We start from the raw sequence: 21,252 nt of genomic DNA, 5'->3' as shown, positions 1-21,252 counted from the left end.
CTTATGCTAATTTGAAGGCTCTGTTACCCATATATATCTGGTAAGAGGCTGTCTATGTGGCTTCTCTTGGTGGTGGACCTATTGGAACTTTCTCACAGTGTCTATTTATCTCACGGGAGGAATACATCTGGAGGACTGATTCTTTGAGCATATGTGAACATTTGTATTATCCCTTACCAATTGGGTGTAGTGCTAGCGGCTCAAAATCCAGCTATTGGACTTTTTGTCTTTCTTCATCACTGTTTGTTATAATGCAATGTATTGCACTTTTTAAATAATAATAATATGCAATTTTCTAGCAAAAAAATGTTGATTTTAACATGTATGTGAAAAATGTGAAAATTACCCCGGACGGGTATTGGTTAAACTTTATATTGACATCGTTATTAACACAAAATGAACTGAAAAAAAAAACTTGAAAAGACTATACATTCCTTTTAAGAAATTCTTCTGATCGTAATATTTTTGGATGATTTAGCGAAACACCTAATTGGTTACCCAGCTGTAAACGGGCTCATTAACATAGTGCGCAGGGAGCCAGTAGCCGGGGAAGGTACAGTAAATGTATGTGCTCTGTATGACATTAAGCCTTTAGCTTCTGTTATAAAACAGATGGAGTTTCCGTTTTTCAAACATGATTTACTGGCACCAGCTGCTCTCTCGCTTCCCTGCGCCATGTGTTTACCGTAACAATAGGAGAATTTCAATAACAATCACTTCTTCAAAACTTACCGCGGCTTCTCTGCCTGTCTACAGAACTCCAAACTTTGAGCACTCTGGCTTAATTCTGCCATTTTTTATTTAACCAGTTCTGGACTGGAGGGTTTTACCCCCTTAATGACCACTTTAACCACTTTAAGACCGGAAGGAGTTGCCCCCTTAATGACCAGGCCACTTCTTTCAACTTGGCACTGCGTGACTTTAACTGACAATTTCGTAGCCGTGCGACGCTGTACCCAAAAAAAATTTACGTTGTCCCAACTTGGTATGGGCCCTGCAATGCAACAGATAATGGCTCTTTAATCACTTTCAGACCGGAAGATTTCCCCCCTTAATGACTATTTTGCGATTCGGCACTGCGTTACTTTAACGGACAATTGTGCGGTCGTGCGACGCTGTACTCAATTAAAATTTATGTCTTTTTTTTCCCCACAAATATTCTTTTGGTGCTATTTGATTACCTGTGAGATTTTTATTTTTTGCGCTGTAAGCAAAAAAAGAGCGACAAAAGTGCAAAAAAAAACACCAATATTTTTCACTTTCTGCTATATGACATTCCCAAAAAAGAATTCAACGGCTCAGCAGCCACTCAGGCATTATCACAGGGAGCGGGAGGGGATGTCCCAACTCCCCCCCCCGCCACCTTCCGCCACTCTGCCCGAGTCTCCCATCCCACCGAGTGACCAGCTGGCATGTACGCTGGATAGTCAGAGTCCTGAATGAAGCCGGATTCAGCTTTGATCAGGTCTCCGATGAAGTATCCCAGAAGTGATGTCACAACGTCACTTGTCACGACGTTACTTCCTGTTTACTCAACTGCCAATGGCGCCGATTTTAAAAAAGTGACAGTACTCAAAAATGCAGATTTTACCATTTTGAATACTTTTAAGTGCAGTGGAGGGGTTTGAGGTCTTTTAACCACTTCCCACAAACCGACGTACCTGTACATCGGCTTGAAGAAGTGGTTGTACTGGGGTGATGCCTACAGCTAGAAGCATCAACCTGGTACTGTTCTTTAGATCTGGGGGTTGGCTTTCAGAAGATAACAACCGATGTGGCTTGGGACCTGCTTGGTCATTATCCCAACGAGCAGTATGGGATGCCCCCCACATCTCCTGCCACCTTCCGCGGCTCTGACCGGGTCTCTCGTCCCACCGGGAGACCCGAACAACCATCCGGCACGTCCGCCGGCTGGTTGGAGTCCCTAACAAAGCTGGACTTTTTTTAGAGCCAGTGGTCGGCTTTCTCAGCAGCCGCTCGCCCATTATCACAGGGAGCGGGAGGGGAGGTCCCCCCCTTCCCTCCTGCCGTCTTCCACCGCTCTGCCTGGGTCTCCCGTCACACCAGGAGACCCGAGCAACCAGCCAGTACGTACGCCTGCTGGTCAGAGCCCGGAACGAGGCTGGATTCAGCTTTCATCGGGTCCTTGATGAAGTAACCCGGAAGCGACGTCACTTCCTGTTTTCTGAGCTGCCATGGGTGCCGATTTAAAAAAAGTGACAGTATTCAAATATGCCGATTTTGGCATTTTGAATAGTTTTAAGTGCAGTGAAGGGGTTTGGGGTCTTTTGGACCCCAGATCCCTCCATAAAGAGTACCTGTCACTGCTTATTACTGTCCCAAGGGATGTTTACATTGCGTGTGACAGCACTAAAAGTGATCAGATTTTTTTTTTTTTTTTAAAGGAATAGTGAAAAACAATAAATAAATAGGAAAAAAAATGTAAAGCGCCCCTGTCCCCGTGTGCTCGCGCAGCAAAGAAAACGCATACGTAAGTCACACCCGCAAATGTAAACGGTGTTCAAATCACACATGTGAGGTATCGCTGTGATCCTTAGAGCGATAGCAATAATTCTAGCTAAAGACCTCCTCTGCAACTCTAAACTGATAACCGTTAAAATCTTTTAAAATGTCGTCTATGGAGGATTTTAAGTACCCTAGTTTGTCACCATTCCACAAGTGTGCGAAATTTTAAATTGTAACATGTTAGGTCTCTATTTACTCAAGCGTGACATTATCTTTCACAATATACAAAACTTGGGCTAACTTTACTGTTTAGTTTTTTTAAAATTCAGTGAAGTGCATTTTTTCCCAAAAAATTGCGTTTGAAAGACCACTATGCAAATACCGTGTGACAAATATTGCAATGGCTGCCATTTTTTTCTCCAGAGTCTTTGCTAAATATATATATATAATATAATGTTTGGGAGTTCTAAGTAATTTTCTAGCAAAAAATTTGAATTTTAACTTGTAGACAACAAGTGTCAGAAATAGGCCTGGTCCTTAAGTGGTTAATAAGGAAATCTTCAGGGTCTGCAACCCATTAAAAGTACACTTCGGGGAGTATATAACCAAAAATGAAATTCCTATTACAAAAGACGCCTAGAATTTTACTTGTATCTTAGTACAGACCTCTGAGGAAATCGGTAAGCCAACTACAAAAGCAGAAAATGACATTTCTGGAGACATTCTGTATACCTGTGTACAGGACTCCTCCAGGTTGCCATATTACATGTCATTTTTTAGTTTTTGAAAATTACAGCTGCTTCAGATTGAAATGGAAAGATCATTTTTAACGACATTAAACTAAAAAATGGCTTGTATGCAATTTTATATTCTATATTATTTTTTTTTTTTCCGACGGGAGTTGAATTCCCCTTTAAATGTACAAGGGGGTAGTTTTAAATATTGTGCTTAGTTACAGTCAGCTTGGCAGAAAAGTTAAAACTTATGGAATACATGAATTTTGATTACTGGAATTGTAGTAATGGGATAACCTATTTGTGCAACAAACCTCTGCCATGTTAGAGGGGATAGCTCACATTTCTTAAGAACCTCCTAAGAGACTTGCAGCAGCAAAGAGGTCTCCCCAAACGACGCAAACGTGTGTTAACAAGTGACTGCTAAAGAGACTTATGATCTACACTATATTACCAAAAGTATTGGGACGCCTGCCTTTACACACACATGAACTTTAGAGGCATCCCAATCTTAGTCCGTAGGGTTCAATATTGAGTTGGCCCACCCTTTGCAGCTATAACAGCTTCAACTCTTCTGGGAAGGCTGTCCAAAAGGTTTAGGAGTGTGTCTATGGGAATGTTTGACCATTCTTCCAGAAGCACATTTGTGAGGTCAGGCACTGATGTTGGACAAGAATGCCTGGCTCACAGTCTCCTCTCTTATTCATCCCATAGGTGTTCTATTGGGTTGAGGTCAGGACTCTGCGCAGGCCAGTTCTTCCACCCCAAACTCGCTCATCAATGTCTTTATGGACCTTGCTTTGTGCACTCGTCCAAATCAATTGGTAGAGGGGGGATTATGGTGTGGGGTTGTTTTTCAGGGGTTGGGCTTGGCCTCTTAGTTCCAGTGAAGGGAACTGTTAAGGTGTCAGCATACCAAGACATTTTGGACAATTTCATGCTCCCAACTTTATGGGAACAGTTTGCGGATGGCCCCTTCTTGTTCCAACATGACTGCGTACCAGTGCACAAAGCAAGGTCCATAAAGACTCGGATGAGTGAGTTTGGGGTGGAGGAACTTGACTGGCCTGCACAGAGTCCTGACCTCAACCCGATAGAACACCTTTGGAATGAATTAGAGCGGAGACTGCGAGCCAGGCCTTCTCATCTACATCAGTGCCTGACCCCCACAAATGCGCTTCTGGAAGAAAGGTCAAACATTTCCATAGACACACTCCTAAACCTTGTAGACAGCCTTCCCAGAAGAGTTGAAGCTGTTATAGCTGCAAAGGGTGGGCCAACTCAATATTGAACCCTACGGACTAAGACCGGGATGCCAATAAAGTTCATGTGCGTGTAAAGGCAGGCGTCCCAATACTTTTATTATTATACTGTAGTGTTTATGATAAGAGACTGCTTGAGATCTATCTATCTATCTATCTATCTATCTATCTATCTATCTATCTATCTATCTATCTATCTATCTATCTATCTATCTATCTATCTATCTATCTATCTATCTATCTATCTATCTATCTATCTATCTGTCTATCTATCTATCTGTCTGTCTGTCTGTCTGTCTATCTGTCTATGCAAAATAAATGTCATTCCTCTTTCAGGGACCTCAGTGTGGATGCCGGTTTGCCACATGCACAGTTCCAGGTCAGACCTGTTCCTCAGCACTATCAGCATTACTTAACGAACCCGCGACTGCAACACTTCCCGAGGACTACGTCACTGACGCAAATGGTGAGAACTTTTTTTTGGGTCAAATTTATTTTTAGTTTTTTCCTTCAGGATATCACATCTATTCAAATACCGGGGCTCATGTAACATGTATCTGTTGTGCTGTCTGGCGTTTTGAGAGAGGCATGAAAATGTCTAATGCCCTTTACAGAGAAAGTCTCGATGCTAACGATCATTAGAGCCTATCTGCAGTGTCAGTTACCTTGACTATAACTCTATGACTAATCTATCTAGCTATATAATTTAAATAAAAGTCTTTAAAATAAAAATCATGTGCTCTTGCTCTTCCTCTCTATATTGAACATATCTAATTAATTATTATGAAAATAAAATCTTTTTTTGTACTATAATTGTATAAGACACCTACAGTATTAAACAGAGGCATACTATCTTCCATAGGCTGCTGTGGCCTCTGCAAGCTGAAACCTTTTTTGTTCCTGAATGAAGACTTTAGCTGGCATGTGATCACTTTATGTCATAGCTGACATTGTGGTCACATATTTACAAACCAGTCATTAGTGGAAGCCAGAGATGCAGAGGTGAACTGCTGGTAGCTGTCAAAGAAAGGATGGTCATTAATGTATCCTGAGTATTGCGGTAAGGAACGTTGGTATGCAGACTATGCGGGAAGGATTTAAAGAGGGTCTATCACTGCCCACTTATACTCATATTACTGTGCTTCCCCTCTGCCAAACCCTGAGTAAGCTCCTTGTTGTAGGGTGTCGGAGCATGCACAGCATTGATAATATGACCCTCCTCCCTCGTGTGACAATGTTCACCCCTGGCAATTGACATACTCACATGCTCTCTTATGCATGGTAGCACCAGGTATTTTGTAAAGGGCTTTCTATGGAGCAAGGGTAGAACATAGAGAAAGTGAGTAGCAGTGGGGGTTTGACATTTCAAGAGACTCTTTCACTTTGTCCTGAAATCAATTGAGCCTTTACGGCTTGATTCACACTTACGATGGATGAAGAAGAGCATCTATGCCCCCCCCATGTTGTTGGAGCGCCAGTCCACCCACATTCCTACCACTCTCATGGGTTCCTGATGGTTTACACATTGGCTGGACTATTTAACTCCATTCAACAATATAGCTAAGTTGTTTAGAAGGTCAGAACCACCTGCCAACCATCTCTTTTTACTGCTACTGGGAATGGACCCTAAAGCCTGATGCACATGCATCAAAATTGGGCATTTACACCTTCTTCGTGACTGGCAGCTGGCAAGCAATTTCCTGACCACAGGCCTTTAAAGTGGTTTCATGCATATATTCTTTCTTTAATTATTATGAGCAAGACTAAAAAAATAAGTACATGAGATTGTAAAATATATTCTTTTTTTATTAGGTACATCTGAAATACAGCATACTAATATTTAATTTACTTTGTTGAAAGTTGCCTGTTGTTTACTAAACTCAGTAGCCCAACCAGAATGAATCAGGTGGATGATTCATTCTTTATAAGACAGCCCAGTTAGAGGTTTCAAGCAGAAAAATTCTGCCTTAAGGCTCTGTCTCATGGGACTGGAGTGCACGGCAAAGAAGTAAAATTGTGCACAGGATTTTTGCAGGGAAAGCATGGGGTTACAAGGTGGTGAGAAGTGGTGCTACCATTAAACCAAGGATCCAGAGAGGTGTGTTTCTTTGAGGCCAAGACTGGGGTAAAGGAAGAGTCATCTCTCTGAGCCTAGGAACTTGGTTACTTGGTTGGGAGAGCACAGGAGTGGCCACACCATTGTGGTAATGCCACATTAAAATGCTGGTGGACATCAGGGTAGAGTTGACTGTCCTCACCCTGGTCAGGTTATGCCGACACTCAGCTTCAATCAAGTCTCAATCCAGGCTCCTTATATTAGTTCTTCCTGAGTTTGTCATATAGTTACATAGTAGCTGAGGTTGAATAAAGACAATAGTCCATCCAGTTCAACCCGTGTAGGTGTGTGTGGACGTAATTATTTCCCATACCCCTGAATGTTTTGATCCTTGAGATGTACGTCCAATAGTCTTTTAAAACTGTTGCTCAAGCCCTGAAGAAGGGAGAGTCCTTTACACCCAAACACATTGACTGTATCTGACATTCTTGCTGTTATACCTGAAGGGTTTCACATGTACTGTTACTTTAAGGCTGGCTCCACCCAGGAGTGATGACAAGGGTCAAGGGGCAGAGTGGCCATCTTAGAGACATGTAAGAGATGCATTGATATACAGAGCTGTCCTGTAATGCATGTTGGAGTGTACAGTGAGCCCTGAATAAACAACCGTTGTTCCAGATCAGAGTCCTGTGTCTCTCACAACACGGAGAATATAACACTTGCTCAACGAAAATTTTGAATAAATTGTTGGGTGGGATTGCCATTTTTTCAAACACATATCCAATATTTGATGTTCTGAAGAGTGATTCCTCCATCTTGATCATAAAGGAGGCAGCCAAGGTTTTGAACAAGGTCTATACACGCCATACTTTCACAAAAAGTCCACCTCCTCTAGTGATAACAAACCTATATCAATTCCTATTCCTACTGGTCCAGCACTACCACATATCTACCAGGTAATGCAAATTGAGATTTTAAGCTAAAATGCTCATTTGCATTTTCCAATTTATCAGAGACACATTAGGGAAGAATGGAGCCCTAAGCGAGGTAGAATTTTTTGCTCCCTCATCCCTTTGGTTGACGTTGACAAGAACTGCAATAGTACAGGGAGGCTGCCCCAAATTAGACATGGCTCCATTGTACCTTACGGTCTCAAAGTTCCCTACTACCCACAAATACCTAATTGGCAAGTGTGCAGTTTTAACCACTTGCGCTTTCAACCTACATTTTTGCAAGGGCGTTAAAGTTGTAGTGGAGCCCCCTGAACATCCACCAAGTCCTAGGCTCCTGCTTAGGTTGGCTCATGGATGATCCTGCTCTGAAACTTAGACAATGGGGGCATTTAGAGTTTGATGGGGCTGTCGAAGCAATCAATAGTAAGTCATCAAAATTAAAAGACAATAGGGGCAAACAGTTTGGTGGCAGTCCAGAGCAATCAATAGCCTTAAAATGAAAAGACAATGGGGACAATCGAAATTTGGTTTAGGTCATTAGGACATCTAAATGTTGACTTCTACTGAGACCTGGAATTCCACTTGAGGTCGGAATGGCAAATCCAAAATTTCAGCAAAAAGCTGTGAAAGAGACTCGACTTTATAATCCGCCTTTGAATGCATTTTATAAATATGTCAACTCTTCCAACGGGTACCCAATAGTGGAAAAAGTAGCAGACGTAAATATGTTTTATTGTGGGGTTAAACAGACAGTATGTGTTGCTGAAAGCATTCCTTGGTAGGTGACAGGTCCTCTTTGAGATGTGACAGTCATCAGATGCCAGCAGTGCTGCGTGGGGTTTATAAATAAAGATGTTAATAAAAGCAAAACAGCTGCTACATCGCCCCCTGCAGGGCCTCTACTTTTATGCATGACTCCTTCAGCAGCCCCCATGGTGCCTGTCCTTTTCATGCTCTGCCTTTACATTATAAAGCTCACATACTGTATCCACCTACACAGCACACACATATGAGATTATCTATAAGATTTCTGTGTCAGTTTGTATTATCCATTAACAGTGGAATTGTCTGTGAGGCACCCAGCTGAGACGGGGAAATCCCTTCCTCCTCTTATTATAATAGCTGCGTGCTGAGATAGCTGTCAGTACTCCAGCAGAGGATCAATAGCCTGCTGATTTCCACCTAGTAAGAGGGCTTACTCTTCAGTTTTCAATGGGAAAGGATAGCGGGTTTATTTTTTGGCCAGGACTAAAAAAAAATATATATATATATACCGTATATATATATATATATATATATATAAATATATATATATATATATATATATATATATATAAATGTAAAAAAATCTTTTTTTTTTTTTGTTTTGTTTTTTTTCAGCTGAATATATAAAAAAACTTATTGATAATATGCATTCTGGCTCTCAACCAGCAGGTGGCGTTCTTGCCACCTTTTCACATGTTTTCCAGATTCTGACATTAGAACCGCTTTCAAGTCCTATTGCTCTCCAGGGTTCTGTTAAAGAGATTATCCTTCACTTTATGCTCTGATGACAACTTTTTACCAGGCAGGAAGCGAGGGGGAAATCTGCAACAAGGAAACAAACAATAAATAGGCGACAAAGGTTCCAGCATCCCCCTACTTAAAGTATAATTAAAGTATACTGTCCACTTTGGATAGACTAAGGGTGGGGGGGGGGGGGTTTATAACCATTGGGGGATTTCCCTTCACTTCCTCTCCCATAGTCAAAACAGGAAGTGAGAGGAAATCTCTCCAAAGCGAGGGAGATCCCTGATTGTCACCAGGGTGCCCAGAACTAATGCCCCATTGGAAGATTTCCCATTTATTCCTTTTCTGGAGTCAACCCAGAATTTGGGATTTTGAACTTGAAACAGGAGAGGGGTTGGGATGGTATGGGATACTGTACTCCAAAACACTCACTTAATAAGAGGACACACTTCACCGGGTGAAGCTTCTTTGAACAGTCTTTAAACCAGCAACAAAAGGGAAGGCAAGAAATTACCCCGTAGGAGCAAAGAGAGCGAGAGAGAACTACCACTGGCACTCCAAAAGTAGAACAGCACACAGTCACTAAAATCTCGAGCTTGGATTAATACTTAAAATATCCCAGGGAAGCTGCACACCTCCCATTTTCCACCAGGACTTCTTCAGTAGGTCATCCAGACTAAATCCTTAGCTCCATGAGTAATTATAAAAAGCATCCCTTCCAGCTCTGCTATAGCTGAGACTGGAATCAACATCAGCAGGCTCCAGCAAACTGCCTCAAAGGGGCAGCAGCCCCTGAGGCTGGGGACTTCTCCAGCAGGACAAGAACAGGGCTGATCCAGACCTCAGACTATTCATGTTCCCCTCCAGCCACTTACTGGGCACACCTCCCCAGGCATTGGCTGAAGTACAAAAAATATTCAGGCCACCTATTTGGCATTTCCAACCCTCTATGTTCTGGAAGCCTCCAGGATGCAGGGGAAAGCAGTTAAACCTGCAGCCTGTGAAATCTAGAATAGTACAAGGAAATCAACAGCTGCTCCAATGATTATAGAGGAGCCAAAAATAACTACATTTACCTATCATCCTAGCAACCTACCTAGGAAGGTGCTACATCAATATATTTCTTAATAGCCACAAACCTTATAAAACCATTTTGTGTATGCCGAATGCCAAATGCTGTTGCATAACCTGGCACAAGTAGGGGTAACACATACCTCCCAACTGTCCCTGATTTCGAGGGACTGTCCCTGACTTTGAGGGACTGTCCCTCATTTGGAGCGAAGTCCCTCTGTCCCTTTTTCTTCCTCATTTGTCCCTCATTTTGGGCTGAACTCTATAGTTGTATATAAAATGCACTATTTTTCTTTTAAAAAGTGTTTCCCAGTGCTAAACCTTTTATGCAATTTCTAAATTGCTGCATTTGTGAATTCTAAAAGCCAATATAAAGGAACAATAGTGGTAAAAAAAAAAAATAAAAACACTTGTGGGTTTAACCAATCATTTTTTTTTTTTTTGTACAATTCTTCTTCAAGGGGGCGTGGCAGGGGGTGTGTCCTCTGCCTACATACTTTTGCTAACAGGTCTCCCTCATTCCCATTTCAGAAAGGTGGGAGGTATTTATCACTGTGCTGTGCATAGCCTGTGCAGAGAGTATAGCTGTGGGAGGGGCCCAGCAGGCACTGCAGAAAACCACAGGAGGGGGCGGAGACAAGACCAGCCACCCTGCACAAGGAGCGAGGGCAGCAATGACCGGTCTTTATTATAATGAGCTCCTGCTCAGAGGCAATTTAGGATTGCCGGAAAAATTTGCCATAAAAGATTCAAGTAAGAATACCCCTGCCACTTGTATTTTGTCCTGGAGTTCGGCTTCAGCTTTTACCTAAATGGCTGCATGACACAAAGGGGAGAAGTGTGCACAAAGGGAGCATCATTCATCACTCCGGTGTGATCTGGGAACATGATGTCTAAATCCAGCCATGAAGGCGGCTGGTCTCTTCAGAGGAAGACGCGGCTTTTACAGGAGAGGCAGGATATGATTAGAACGTTCGCTAGTGTTTTAGTTGTGGCGTGCATGACAAAGGGGGGTGGGTGCAAGAACTGTTCTTTAGCTGAAGACAGCAAGCAGCTGTTGGAGCGTGAATCTGTGGAGAGAATGAGAACAGAGTGAAAAATGACCCCTAATGGAAAACTAAGCAACGCTGAAAGCTCCACCGCGCGGGATATAAAGTCGTAGCAAAAGAGCAGACCTACCATCAGATACAGCTTCCTCCTGTTAGGTACATCCTTGCTGAGTGATGAGATGGGGCCCATCCACATGTTTGCTGTGCGTGTGTAACATTGCACATTAACTGCTTGCCGACCGCCCTCCGTATATATACTGCGGCAGGCTGGCTCAGCTGTACAAATCGGAGTACCTGCGCGCCTCCATTTGCCAGCGGGTAAACTGATTCACGTGGCCACGATTACCGCCAGGCACCCACGATCGCTCCAAGGAATTTTTTCATCCTTTTCGGCCACTTGGAATCAACACAGAGACCTGTGAGACACAGAGATCTATTTAAAATCACAGGCGCTCTGCGCTGATTCCTGAAAGAACAATGGTCTGCTATGTTTACAACAGCAAACCGCTGTTCTCTCTCCACGGCGAGCAAGCGCGGGTGCCTGGCGGCAATTGGGGCCACCGGCCCCGTGAATCAGCTTCCCCGCTGGCTAATGGGGACATGAGCGTGCCTCCGGCGGCGCGCGCCCCCAAGAGCGCTCCAGCGAACCGCCGTACAGGTACGGTGACTCGCGCAGCTGAGCCAGCCTACCGCAGTATATCTGCAGTATAAGTGATACAAAAATTAGTAACTGTGGGGGATAAGCTGATGGAGAAAATAAAAGTACAGTTGAACTTCTCTAAAGGGAAGGGGTTTCAGGGATTGCCTAAAAGTGGACAGAGTAGGACATAATCGGACAGGTTGGGGTAGGGAGTTCCAGAGGATGGGAGCGGCTCAGGAGAAGTGCTGGAGGTGAGCGTGGGAGGAGGAAACAAGGGAACTTGAGAGCAGGAGGTCTTGGGAGGAATAAGGAGAAAGATTTGGCTGGTATTTTGAGACTAGGTTAGAGATGTAGCTGGGGGCCGAGTTGTAGATGACTGTGTAAGTTGTTGTTAGTATTTTGAATTTTATTTCTTGGGTGAGTAGCAGTCATTGAAAGGATTGGCAGAGAGCGGTTGTAGATACTCAACAGTTGGTAAGGTGGATGAGTCTGGCAACAGCATTCATGATGGACTGAAGGGGGCGATAGCCTATGTGAGGGTAAGCCAATGAGGTGGAAGTTGCAGTAATCGAGGCGAGAGATGATCAGGGAGGGAATTAGAAGGTTTCTGGTGTCGTTGGTTAGGTAGGGGCATATTTTGGAGATGTTGCGGAGGTTGAGGCGGCAAGATTTTGATAGTAATTGGATGTGGGGCTGAAAGGAGAGTTCGGAGTCCAGGAATACACCTAGAACCCTGGTATGCGGGGACGGACCGATGGGTGTGAAAATTACATGTTTCCATTAAAGAACATGTGACTGGGTGGCTCTAACAAACCTGTTATTAGGCGGTACAAATATATGTTGTTGTATCCCTTGATGATGTGCTAGTTGGGCATAAAGGAAGTTGGGTATTGTGTAAACAGAAATTCCCTTTGATTATATAGTTGAAAATCACAGCAGCAATACATGAAGGATGAGTGTGCTTGTATGCATAAGATGGGGTTTTCTGTTACAATTATCTCCTGTGGAGGTGACATTGGTAGAATCCCGCCACTCTGTGAACTCCCATGGCCAGCAGATGAACTGTTGAGACCCTGTTGGGCTGAAGCATGTAGGATAATGTTTGTTGGACAGTCGTGTCAGGCCTGATGTGACAGTTCACAAGCAATTAACTGTTTCTCTTGTCTGTTTTGAAAGGTTGTCCATGAAATCAGAAATTACCCTTACCCGCAGCTTCATCTCCTTGCCCTCCAGGGTCTCAGTCCAGCGCGGCACACGTCTGCTGTGACGGAAAGCTATGAAGTGAGTAGATTCTTGCTTCATTTTAATGTCTGCCATTTAGAAAAAAAACTAGCATTGACCATTCATTCATTTAACCAGACCTCGAATAATCCCCTTAAATGAACACCCAATAGTTCGTCCCACATTCAACATGTATGAGATGTATTTCATCCCTGCTAAACAATAGGAGGCCACCCAACCAAGTACTGTATGTCCATTAGAGTACATTCAACTAAGTACGTCCTTCATGATCCATCCAACTGAATGTGTTTGTCAAAGTCCATCCACCCAAGTATCTGAGTCATAGTCATTTAACCAAATATATTGGCAGTCCATCCATCCTTAAAGTACTTGAAAAGTAATAATTTGACCTAGTAAGTTGATTCCATTCAACCAGATGTGCGAGTGACAATTCCTCCAACCAATAGAGTGGGTGGCAGTCCATGCAACCAAATGTGTGAGTGACTGTACATCCTACTAGGCTGTCCATCCAACCAAGAGTAAGAGGAACAGTCTTTCCAGCCAAGAGAAAGAGGGACAGTCCATCCTACCAGGGATAAGAGTGACAGCCCATGCAACCAGGACCCCACTTGAGAGACAGTTCTTTCAACCACGGGTGTGAATGATAATTCTTCCAACCAAGGGAGTGGGTGATAGTCTGTCCAACCACATGTGTAAGTGACTGTACATCCAGCCAAGGGTGTAACTGACAGTCCATTCAGCCAAGGGTGAGGGGGACAGTCCATCAAAACAAGGGTAATAGTGGCAATCCATCCAACCAAGGGTGTGAGTAACAGTCCGTGCAACCAAGGATAAGAGCGAAGGTCCATCTAACCAAGTGTAAGAGTGAAGGTCCATCCAACCAGAGATAAGAGTGAAGGTCCATCAAACCAAGCGTAGGAGTAAAGGTCCATCCAACTAAGGGTAAGAGTGAAGGTCCATCCAACCAAGGAGAAGAGTGAATGTCCATCCAACCAAGTGTAGGAGTAAAGGTCCATCCAACTAAGGGTAAGAGTGGAGGTCTATCCAACCAAGATAAGAGTGAATGTCCATCCAACCAAGTGTAGGAGTAAAGGTCTATCCAACTAAGGATAAGAGTGAAGGTCCGTCCAACCAACTGTAGGAGAGAAGGTTCATCCAACAAAGGATAAGAGTTAAGGTCCATCCAACCATGGGTAGTAGTAAAGGTCCATCCAACCAGAGGTGAGAGTGACAATCTCTTCAACTCTATAAGCAAGTGAATAAGTGGCAATCCATTAAACGCCATCTGTCCGTCTTTTCATATGCTGCAGTTTTTTTTTTTTTTGTTTTTTTTTTGTTTTTTTTTATGGGGTAATTGTGTAAAGTCCAGTTGAACTGTTAACTAGTTATCCATTTCTGGATTGTTCTGCTCACAACAGCAAAAATGTTTTCACATGTCATAGCTCTCACAGTTTACCAGAGCCAATCTGACAGCTTCCCACCTTTTTAATTAAATAATAAATCCTCAGGGAAGGTACACTGTACAGGGAAAGTAATATTGTATCTGGCGGTGTTATATGGCTCGTAGGACTGACTTTTCTTATTGGGAACTTGGGGTCAGCCTGTGTTATTTCATTATTTTGATTTTGAGTGTAACAGTAAAGCTAGTGTGATATTTGTGTGGGAAGAAAATTTAGTTTTTCTGACAATAGCGAGGATGAAAGCACACAAAGTGTAGAGTGTTGATGAGTGGGCTGTTTTTGAAAGAGAAAAAAAATACTTCTCTACTCACTATACAATAATATATCTGGAGGCTATAACTATGTATGATAGGGCCCCATAGCAGAACCATTGAGGGCCCCGTGCCTCTCAGTCTGTAATAATTCCTCTGGAGCATCTGAATATGAAATGATTTTATATCTATTGTGTAGACGGATTTCATTCATTTCTTTCTATAATTATTTGTCATACAGTAATGGCGCTTTTCCACTGCATGGAACCGAACGGTTCGGCTCGCTTTTGTGCTTTTCCACTGCTGGTACCGCATGGTATGGTGTAGGAACGGTTCGGTACGGTACGGCGGCGCTTTTCCACTGCATGGAACAGAACGGTACGGCTCTCAAAAACAGTACCTACTCGATTGTGGTTCCAAGAGGTACCATACCTGGTACCATATCCCACAATCCTTTGCATGCAGTCACTACTAGCCACTGATTGGTCAGAGAATCCCACCCGCCCCGTTGTTATCCCACCCACTTAACTTTAGTACTACTTTAGTGGAAAAGCAAACCATACCGTACCGTACCGAACCGTTCCAACACCGTACCATGCGGTACCAGCAGTGGAAAAGCAAACCGGGCCAAGCAGGGCCGAGTAGAGCCGAGCCGGTACTTGCAGTGGAAAAGTGCCATAATACTATTACTATCTACATCAGCCTTTCTCAACCATTTCAACACAGAGGAACCCTTGAAATAAGTTTCTGGTCTCGGGAACCCCTACTAAAAATTTTAAAATCTACAACTCATGACACATTAGTGTGACAGTCAGTGGGAAGAATTCTCCTTACTCTTGTCATCATTGGGAAGAATTATCCCCTTACAGATAGCTAAAAGGAACAATGGTGTCATTGGGAACTTATCTGACAGGCAGAAATTGCCCATTTCTCAAGGAACCCCCAGCAACCTCAGATGGAACCCTGGTTGAGAAACCCTGATCTACATAAATCATTGTGCACACAAAAAGTGCTAGGCTCCCTTCACATCTGACTATAGAAATGCATCTAGCTGATAAAAAAATTGAACTGTGTCCATGCATGCATTCATAATCAGATTTTGACTTTGAATCCGGCCATAGGCGGTTCAAATCTTGGCCAGTTCAGAAGGAACCGGGCGAGGTTCGAACCATGTATGGGCAGGCTGAATGAACCCGAAAGGATTCATCAATTTGGGTACAACCACCGATTTACGGTTTCTGATTTAGGGCTTTTAAGCCAATACATTGTGTTTAAGAGAGCTAACACAGATTGTAGAAGTGTTAGGTGTGACATACACAGCTGATTGTTAGGCATATGAGAACAGGATGCTAAAGTCTTATACAAATGGTAGTCTCGGGGACAATTGACATGAATCTCCATGCCCACCAGGAAATATAGGTTTAAACAGTGTATTGAGATGAACAGCTTACTATACACAGATACTTAAAAGGTTTGCTTTGCCTAACTCAGCACCTATACTCTTGCAAACATAAATGTAACCAAGTCACGCTAAGTGATAAAGGTAAATGTGATAGTGATGTCGAAAGTATTGAATAGGATGGTCAGAAGACCAAACAAAAATAAAGAGAATACCAAATAATAAAAAGTGTCCAAAAAAATTTGGTGTTAGTCCATTAATTCCTCCATGAATAGAAAATACAGGTAAAGTTGAAATATCCACAGTAAACAGCCAATATGTAATCTGCTTACCAGAAACCAGTAAGGAAAGCGCCTATAAACTGGTCAAACCAGCTCAAAGGATCAGGGTGTCTTCATGAAGGAGGACTACTCCGACATAGGACCACTTAATTGCTTGCAGTGATATCTCCAAAGCAGTTGAGGTGAGTACACAGTAACCACGCATCACCAATATCATGAAATGAGAGATGTAGACACCATAGCATAAAACCAACTAACAAATTAATAGAAAAGTGTGGAAAAAAGATACACTCACAGATAATACAGAGTGTAACACCTTAACCCATACAGGTATGAAAATCACCGCTGTGCTTGTGACACACACGTGCAGGTACTCCTTACCAGAGGCTAGTATGTGATAAGCTGTAAGCCACCATCAGGAATAGGTATGTCCCTTCAGAAAGTGCCTTCAAAAAGTGCAGATAACCAAAGAACTCACCCCTCTAATGATAATCCATCACCAGTATATAAGCTCCTTACCAGATACTAGTGAGGACTGCACGTATATCCAAGGGGCAATCAGATAATGAGTGTGATATCCAGGGAGACCCAGAAGACCCCAAGATGTCTCATAACAGATGTCAGTTCAAAAAAGACCCGGGCGTGCATTAACAATATGAAATAAAAGATGGGGACGCCATAGCATAAAACCAACAAACATTTAATGTGTAAATTAAAAATACAGTCACACAAATAGCAGAATGTACGCCTTCAGTATAAAAAGCGAAGCCGGTCGGCTGTCTCGCCCGTACTTCCTAGACGCAGGGGGTGACATCAGCACGGCGTGCTGTACACAGAAGTTTTTTTACCTTCATGCATAGAATGTAATGTATGTAGGTAAAAAAAACCTTGAGCCTTTAAAACCACTTACAAGTGCATTGTGTTAGGGCAGCATATACATTTGACGCATCAAAACACACTTAAAAAAGGTAATGTCTGCCAGTAACAGAAATGTCTCACACTGAGATGCCAGAAAATATTCTTACTTTAATAAAATTGCAAGCAGGAATATGTTCTATTCTGACATATTTCGAGCTAGGCACAGCACTTTCCCAAGAGAGAAAGTGCTGTGCCTAGCCCAGAAAGTGTCAGAATAGAATAGGTTCCTGCTGGCAATTTTAATAAAGAACGAATATTATTTTGCATCTTGGTGTGTGCCATTCCTGTTACTGGTAGAATTGATTGTTTCAGTGGAGCCGAGCCAGAACCTGAGATGTGATTCTGGAGTATGAAGCATGATCTCACCTGGGGGCATGTGAAATATTTGACACTAGAATAGGTTATTGTGCTTTTTTTGTATTGCAGATCACAATACATGGTAGTGGGTCCCCATGCATTGTGGCGCAACACACATCCATTGGCAAGAAGCATTAGGCAGCATTTAAGAAAGAATAGCACCACCATGTGCAAAATGTTCATTTCTGTGCATTGTGTTAAAACCGGTTACCATGACAAAACAATGTAAACCCCTTTTTTGCAAGTTTTCAATTTTTTTGTTATGTTTTAAAGTGTATATATGAAATCTTTATTACTGTAGAACAGTAAATATTTATTACAGGCTATATACCTATCACTGTTTAAAACCATATTGGGAATTCTATTTAGCAATAACGGAATATGCTTTGTGCTTTCTGCCAAACTGTGGTAAGACATTGCTATCTTTGCTAGGAGAGGAAGAAGGGGGCATGTCATGTCCCTCATCTGACTCATTCATGTCTCCGTTTTAAATTGAGTTTATTAAGGATAAGCAATAATAAAGTATACATCCACAGAGCATTGTAAAAGGTATAGATACAGACAAATGGTATTCCAACTAAAAATCAAGATACATAATGTAATCTCTAAAAAGGACATGTCTCCGCTTAGTGCACAAACTGTGGAAACTTGCTAAGGGCACCACAGATGGCTGCAAGTGGTTTGCACTGATCAAAGAAAAGCATTACATTAACCGTACCAGGATAATGAAGACTCAGGGCTGTGATGGTGCAGGAAGCTACTTCCTAACCAAACAAGAAGTTGTGAATTAATTATGATAAATCAGAACAATTATTTCTTAGTATAGGTAAAATTAGCAGTAAACCACAGAGGATAAAACAGTCAATATTGCTGATAATTGACATAAGTTGCAGTATTTTTGCATTGCTTATTGCTTATATGACTAGGACATATATTGAATTGTTCCATCTGTTTGATTTCAGGAACTGCTGCAATTAGAGGACAGGCTGGGAAGTGTGACGCGGGGAGCGGTGCAAAACATCATTGAAAGATGCACGTTTCCTCACAAATACAAGAAGGTACAAACATCCAAACCTCCACACATTTCACATGTAATGTACTCACATGTCTCACAGCTTTTCAAACATTCTGAATTATAGATTGTGTTAGTATATTATGGTGTTATCCCTGCCTGCAGCAAATTGCCTTAGTCAACCTCCCTGGAACTCTATCCCTTAATTTCCTTTCCTTTCCTTTTCTGTCCTGTCCTTTCCTTTCCTTTCTTTTCTTTTCTTTTTATTTCTTTTCTTTTTCTTTCCTTTCCTTTCTTCTCCTCACCTTTCCTTTCCTTTCCTGTCCTGTCGTTTCCTTTCCTTTCCTTTCTTTTCTTTTCTTTTCTTTTCTTTTCTTTTCCTTTCCTTTCCTTTCCTTTCCTATTCGTGCCTTTCCTTTCCTTTCCTATCCTTTCTTTTCTTTTCTTTTCCTTTCCTCTCTTATCCTCTCCTTTCCTTTTCTGTCCTGTCCTTTCCTTTAATTTCCTTTCCTTTTCTTTTCTTTTCCTATCCTTTCCTTTCCTTTCCTATCCGTTCCTTTCCTTTCCTCTCCTCTCCTCTCCTCTCCTCTCCTCTCCTCTCCTCTCCTCTCCTTTCCTTTCCTTTCCTTTCCTTTCCTTTCTTTTCTTTTCTTTTCTTTTCTTTTCCTATCCTTTTCTTTTACTTTCCTTTCCTTTTCTTTACCTTTCCTTTCCTTTTCTATCCTATCCTATTTTTTCCTTTACTTTCTATTCCTTTCCTCTCCTTTCCTATCCTTTCCTTTCTTTTCATCTCCTTTTCTTTCCTTTCCTCTCCTTTCCTATCGTTTCCTTTCTTTTCATCTCCTTTTCTTTCCTTTCCTCTCCTTTCCTCTCCTTTCCTTTCCTATTACTTTCTTTCCTTTCCTTTCCTTTCTTTTCTTTTCTTTTCCTCTCCTATCCTCCTTTCCTCTCCTCTCCTTTCCTTTCCTATTCCTTCCCTTTCCCTTTCCCTTTCCTTTCCCTTTCCTTTCCTTTTCTATCCTATCCTATTCTTTCCTTTACTTTCTTTTCCTTTCCTCTCCTTTCCTATCCTTTCCTTTCTTTTTATCTCCTTTCCTTTCCTTCCTTTCCTCTCCTTTCCTTTTCTTTTCTATTCTTTTCCTTTCCTTTCCTTTCCTTTGCTATCCATTCGTCTTCTTTCCTTTCCTTAACTTTCCTCTCCTCTCCTCTTCTTTCCTTTCCTTTCCTTTCCTTTCCTTTCCTCTTCTTTTGCTTTCCTCTCCTCTCTTCTCCTCTCCTTTTTGCTTTCCTCTCCCTTTCTCACCTCTTTTCTTCTTTTCCTTTCCTTCCTTCCTTCTTTCCTACCTCCTTTTTCCTTACTTTCTCTTTCTTTTCCTCTTTTTTCTCTTTTTTTTCTCTCTTCTTCTCTTCCTACTTCACCGTCTCTCTTTAGCCACCTTCTTCCCTTCTATCATTATAGTATTTATTTCCCATTTTCTCCAATTCCCTATTATTCTCCCTAAACTAAGTACATTTCCTTCCCTCTCCTCCCCTTGCCAGACCCTTCAGTCGCCCCTCCCCCTCTTAGGGGTGACATCACTACTGATATATGCCACCAGTCACTCGTCAACGGCAGGGGGGGGGGGGGGGGTTGGAGACTACTTTTACGTTAATATTAATCTAAGGAACACTGAACAAGGTGGTGCCACAATCTTTTAAAAGCTTTACTTATTAGCCATCAGAAATAATTTGACAAATTTAGCACTAAGGCCTGGTGCTTTTATTGAGAGAGCGCTGAGCCATAGAGCAAAGTGCAGTAGCATTTTCCTAGTGATTATTTGGTAAATTGTTCAAGATTGTGGCATATTGGTGCGCGGTATTCCTTCAATATGGTGATATAATTAGTTGCACTGGCCCATAAATAAGAAGGAGTATCTTCCGTGTAATTACACTGCTGTTCTACATTTACCCATGTTAACAACCTTATTCTATGTGCTCGAAGAGATATTTTTCAGTGCTTGCGATCTTTCTGTAAAACTGTTCAAATGAAAAAAAAAAAAAATGATTGAAACAGAATGCAATGATGTTCCCTGTATTCTTTACGAAGGCCATATTTCTACCTTGCCGAATTAGCTTATTACAATTGCATGCTGATGTGTCGGAGCCAGCACCATGTTAGTACATCCCTCTAATACCTATTGTGTTGTTGTTGTTGTTGAAGATCAGCTCCCTTAAAAAAGCATAACAATTTACCTGCACATATAGCTTGGTGTTTAAAGAGGACCTGTCAAAGCAGCTGTTCAGTGTCACAGCTGAGGCTTCCATTCAAGGGGTGAGGCTAACGTGGGTTGACTGCTTGGACCAGTGTTGGTTTAGGGCTGGTGTGTCACTCACTATATGCATTCTGTAATGTATGTGTGATAATGCAGTACTGTGCCCTGGAACTAGCCCAGGGCTGGGACAAGTGGTGGGCAGGAAGGGGCTGCTGCCCTGTGCGCAATGGTTTATTGCTGGAATGGGGGCACCCTGACCCTAAGATAAGGGGGGGGGGGCGCAGTTTGGCATCTTTGCCCTGGGCGCCGGATGACCCTGTCCCAGCACTGAACTAGCCTG

At 42.3% G+C, this 21,252-nt stretch overlaps 1 protein-coding gene and 1 long non-coding RNA gene across 3 annotated transcripts in view; both read left to right on the top strand.

Annotated features, from left to right (window-relative positions):
- The window catches only part of LOC309553501, a 1,012,307-nt gene that overhangs the window by 780,894 nt on the left and 210,161 nt on the right, over positions 1-21,252 (top strand). The window lies entirely within an intron of this gene.
- Positions 1-21,252, top strand: part of ARK2C (arkadia (RNF111) C-terminal like ring finger ubiquitin ligase 2C) — a 156,422-nt gene that overhangs the window by 130,779 nt on the left and 4,391 nt on the right. The window contains exons 4-6 of one of the 2 annotated variants that reach the window (XM_082254683.1): positions 4,799-4,928; positions 12,917-13,021; positions 18,611-18,706. In XM_082254683.1, the coding sequence (XP_082110809.1) occupies positions 4,799-4,928; positions 12,917-13,021; positions 18,611-18,706 (331 nt within the window). The remainder of the gene's footprint in view (positions 1-4,798; positions 4,929-12,916; positions 13,022-18,610; positions 18,707-21,252) is intronic. The other variant, XM_082254684.1, reaches the window with a different exon arrangement.

The sequence above is a fragment of the Pelophylax lessonae genome, assembly GCF_965119305.1.
Source record: "Pelophylax lessonae genome assembly, chromosome: 1".
NCBI classification, from domain to species: Eukaryota; Metazoa; Chordata; class Amphibia; order Anura; family Ranidae; genus Pelophylax; species Pelophylax lessonae.
This window is presented reverse-complemented; position numbering and strand designations above follow the sequence as displayed.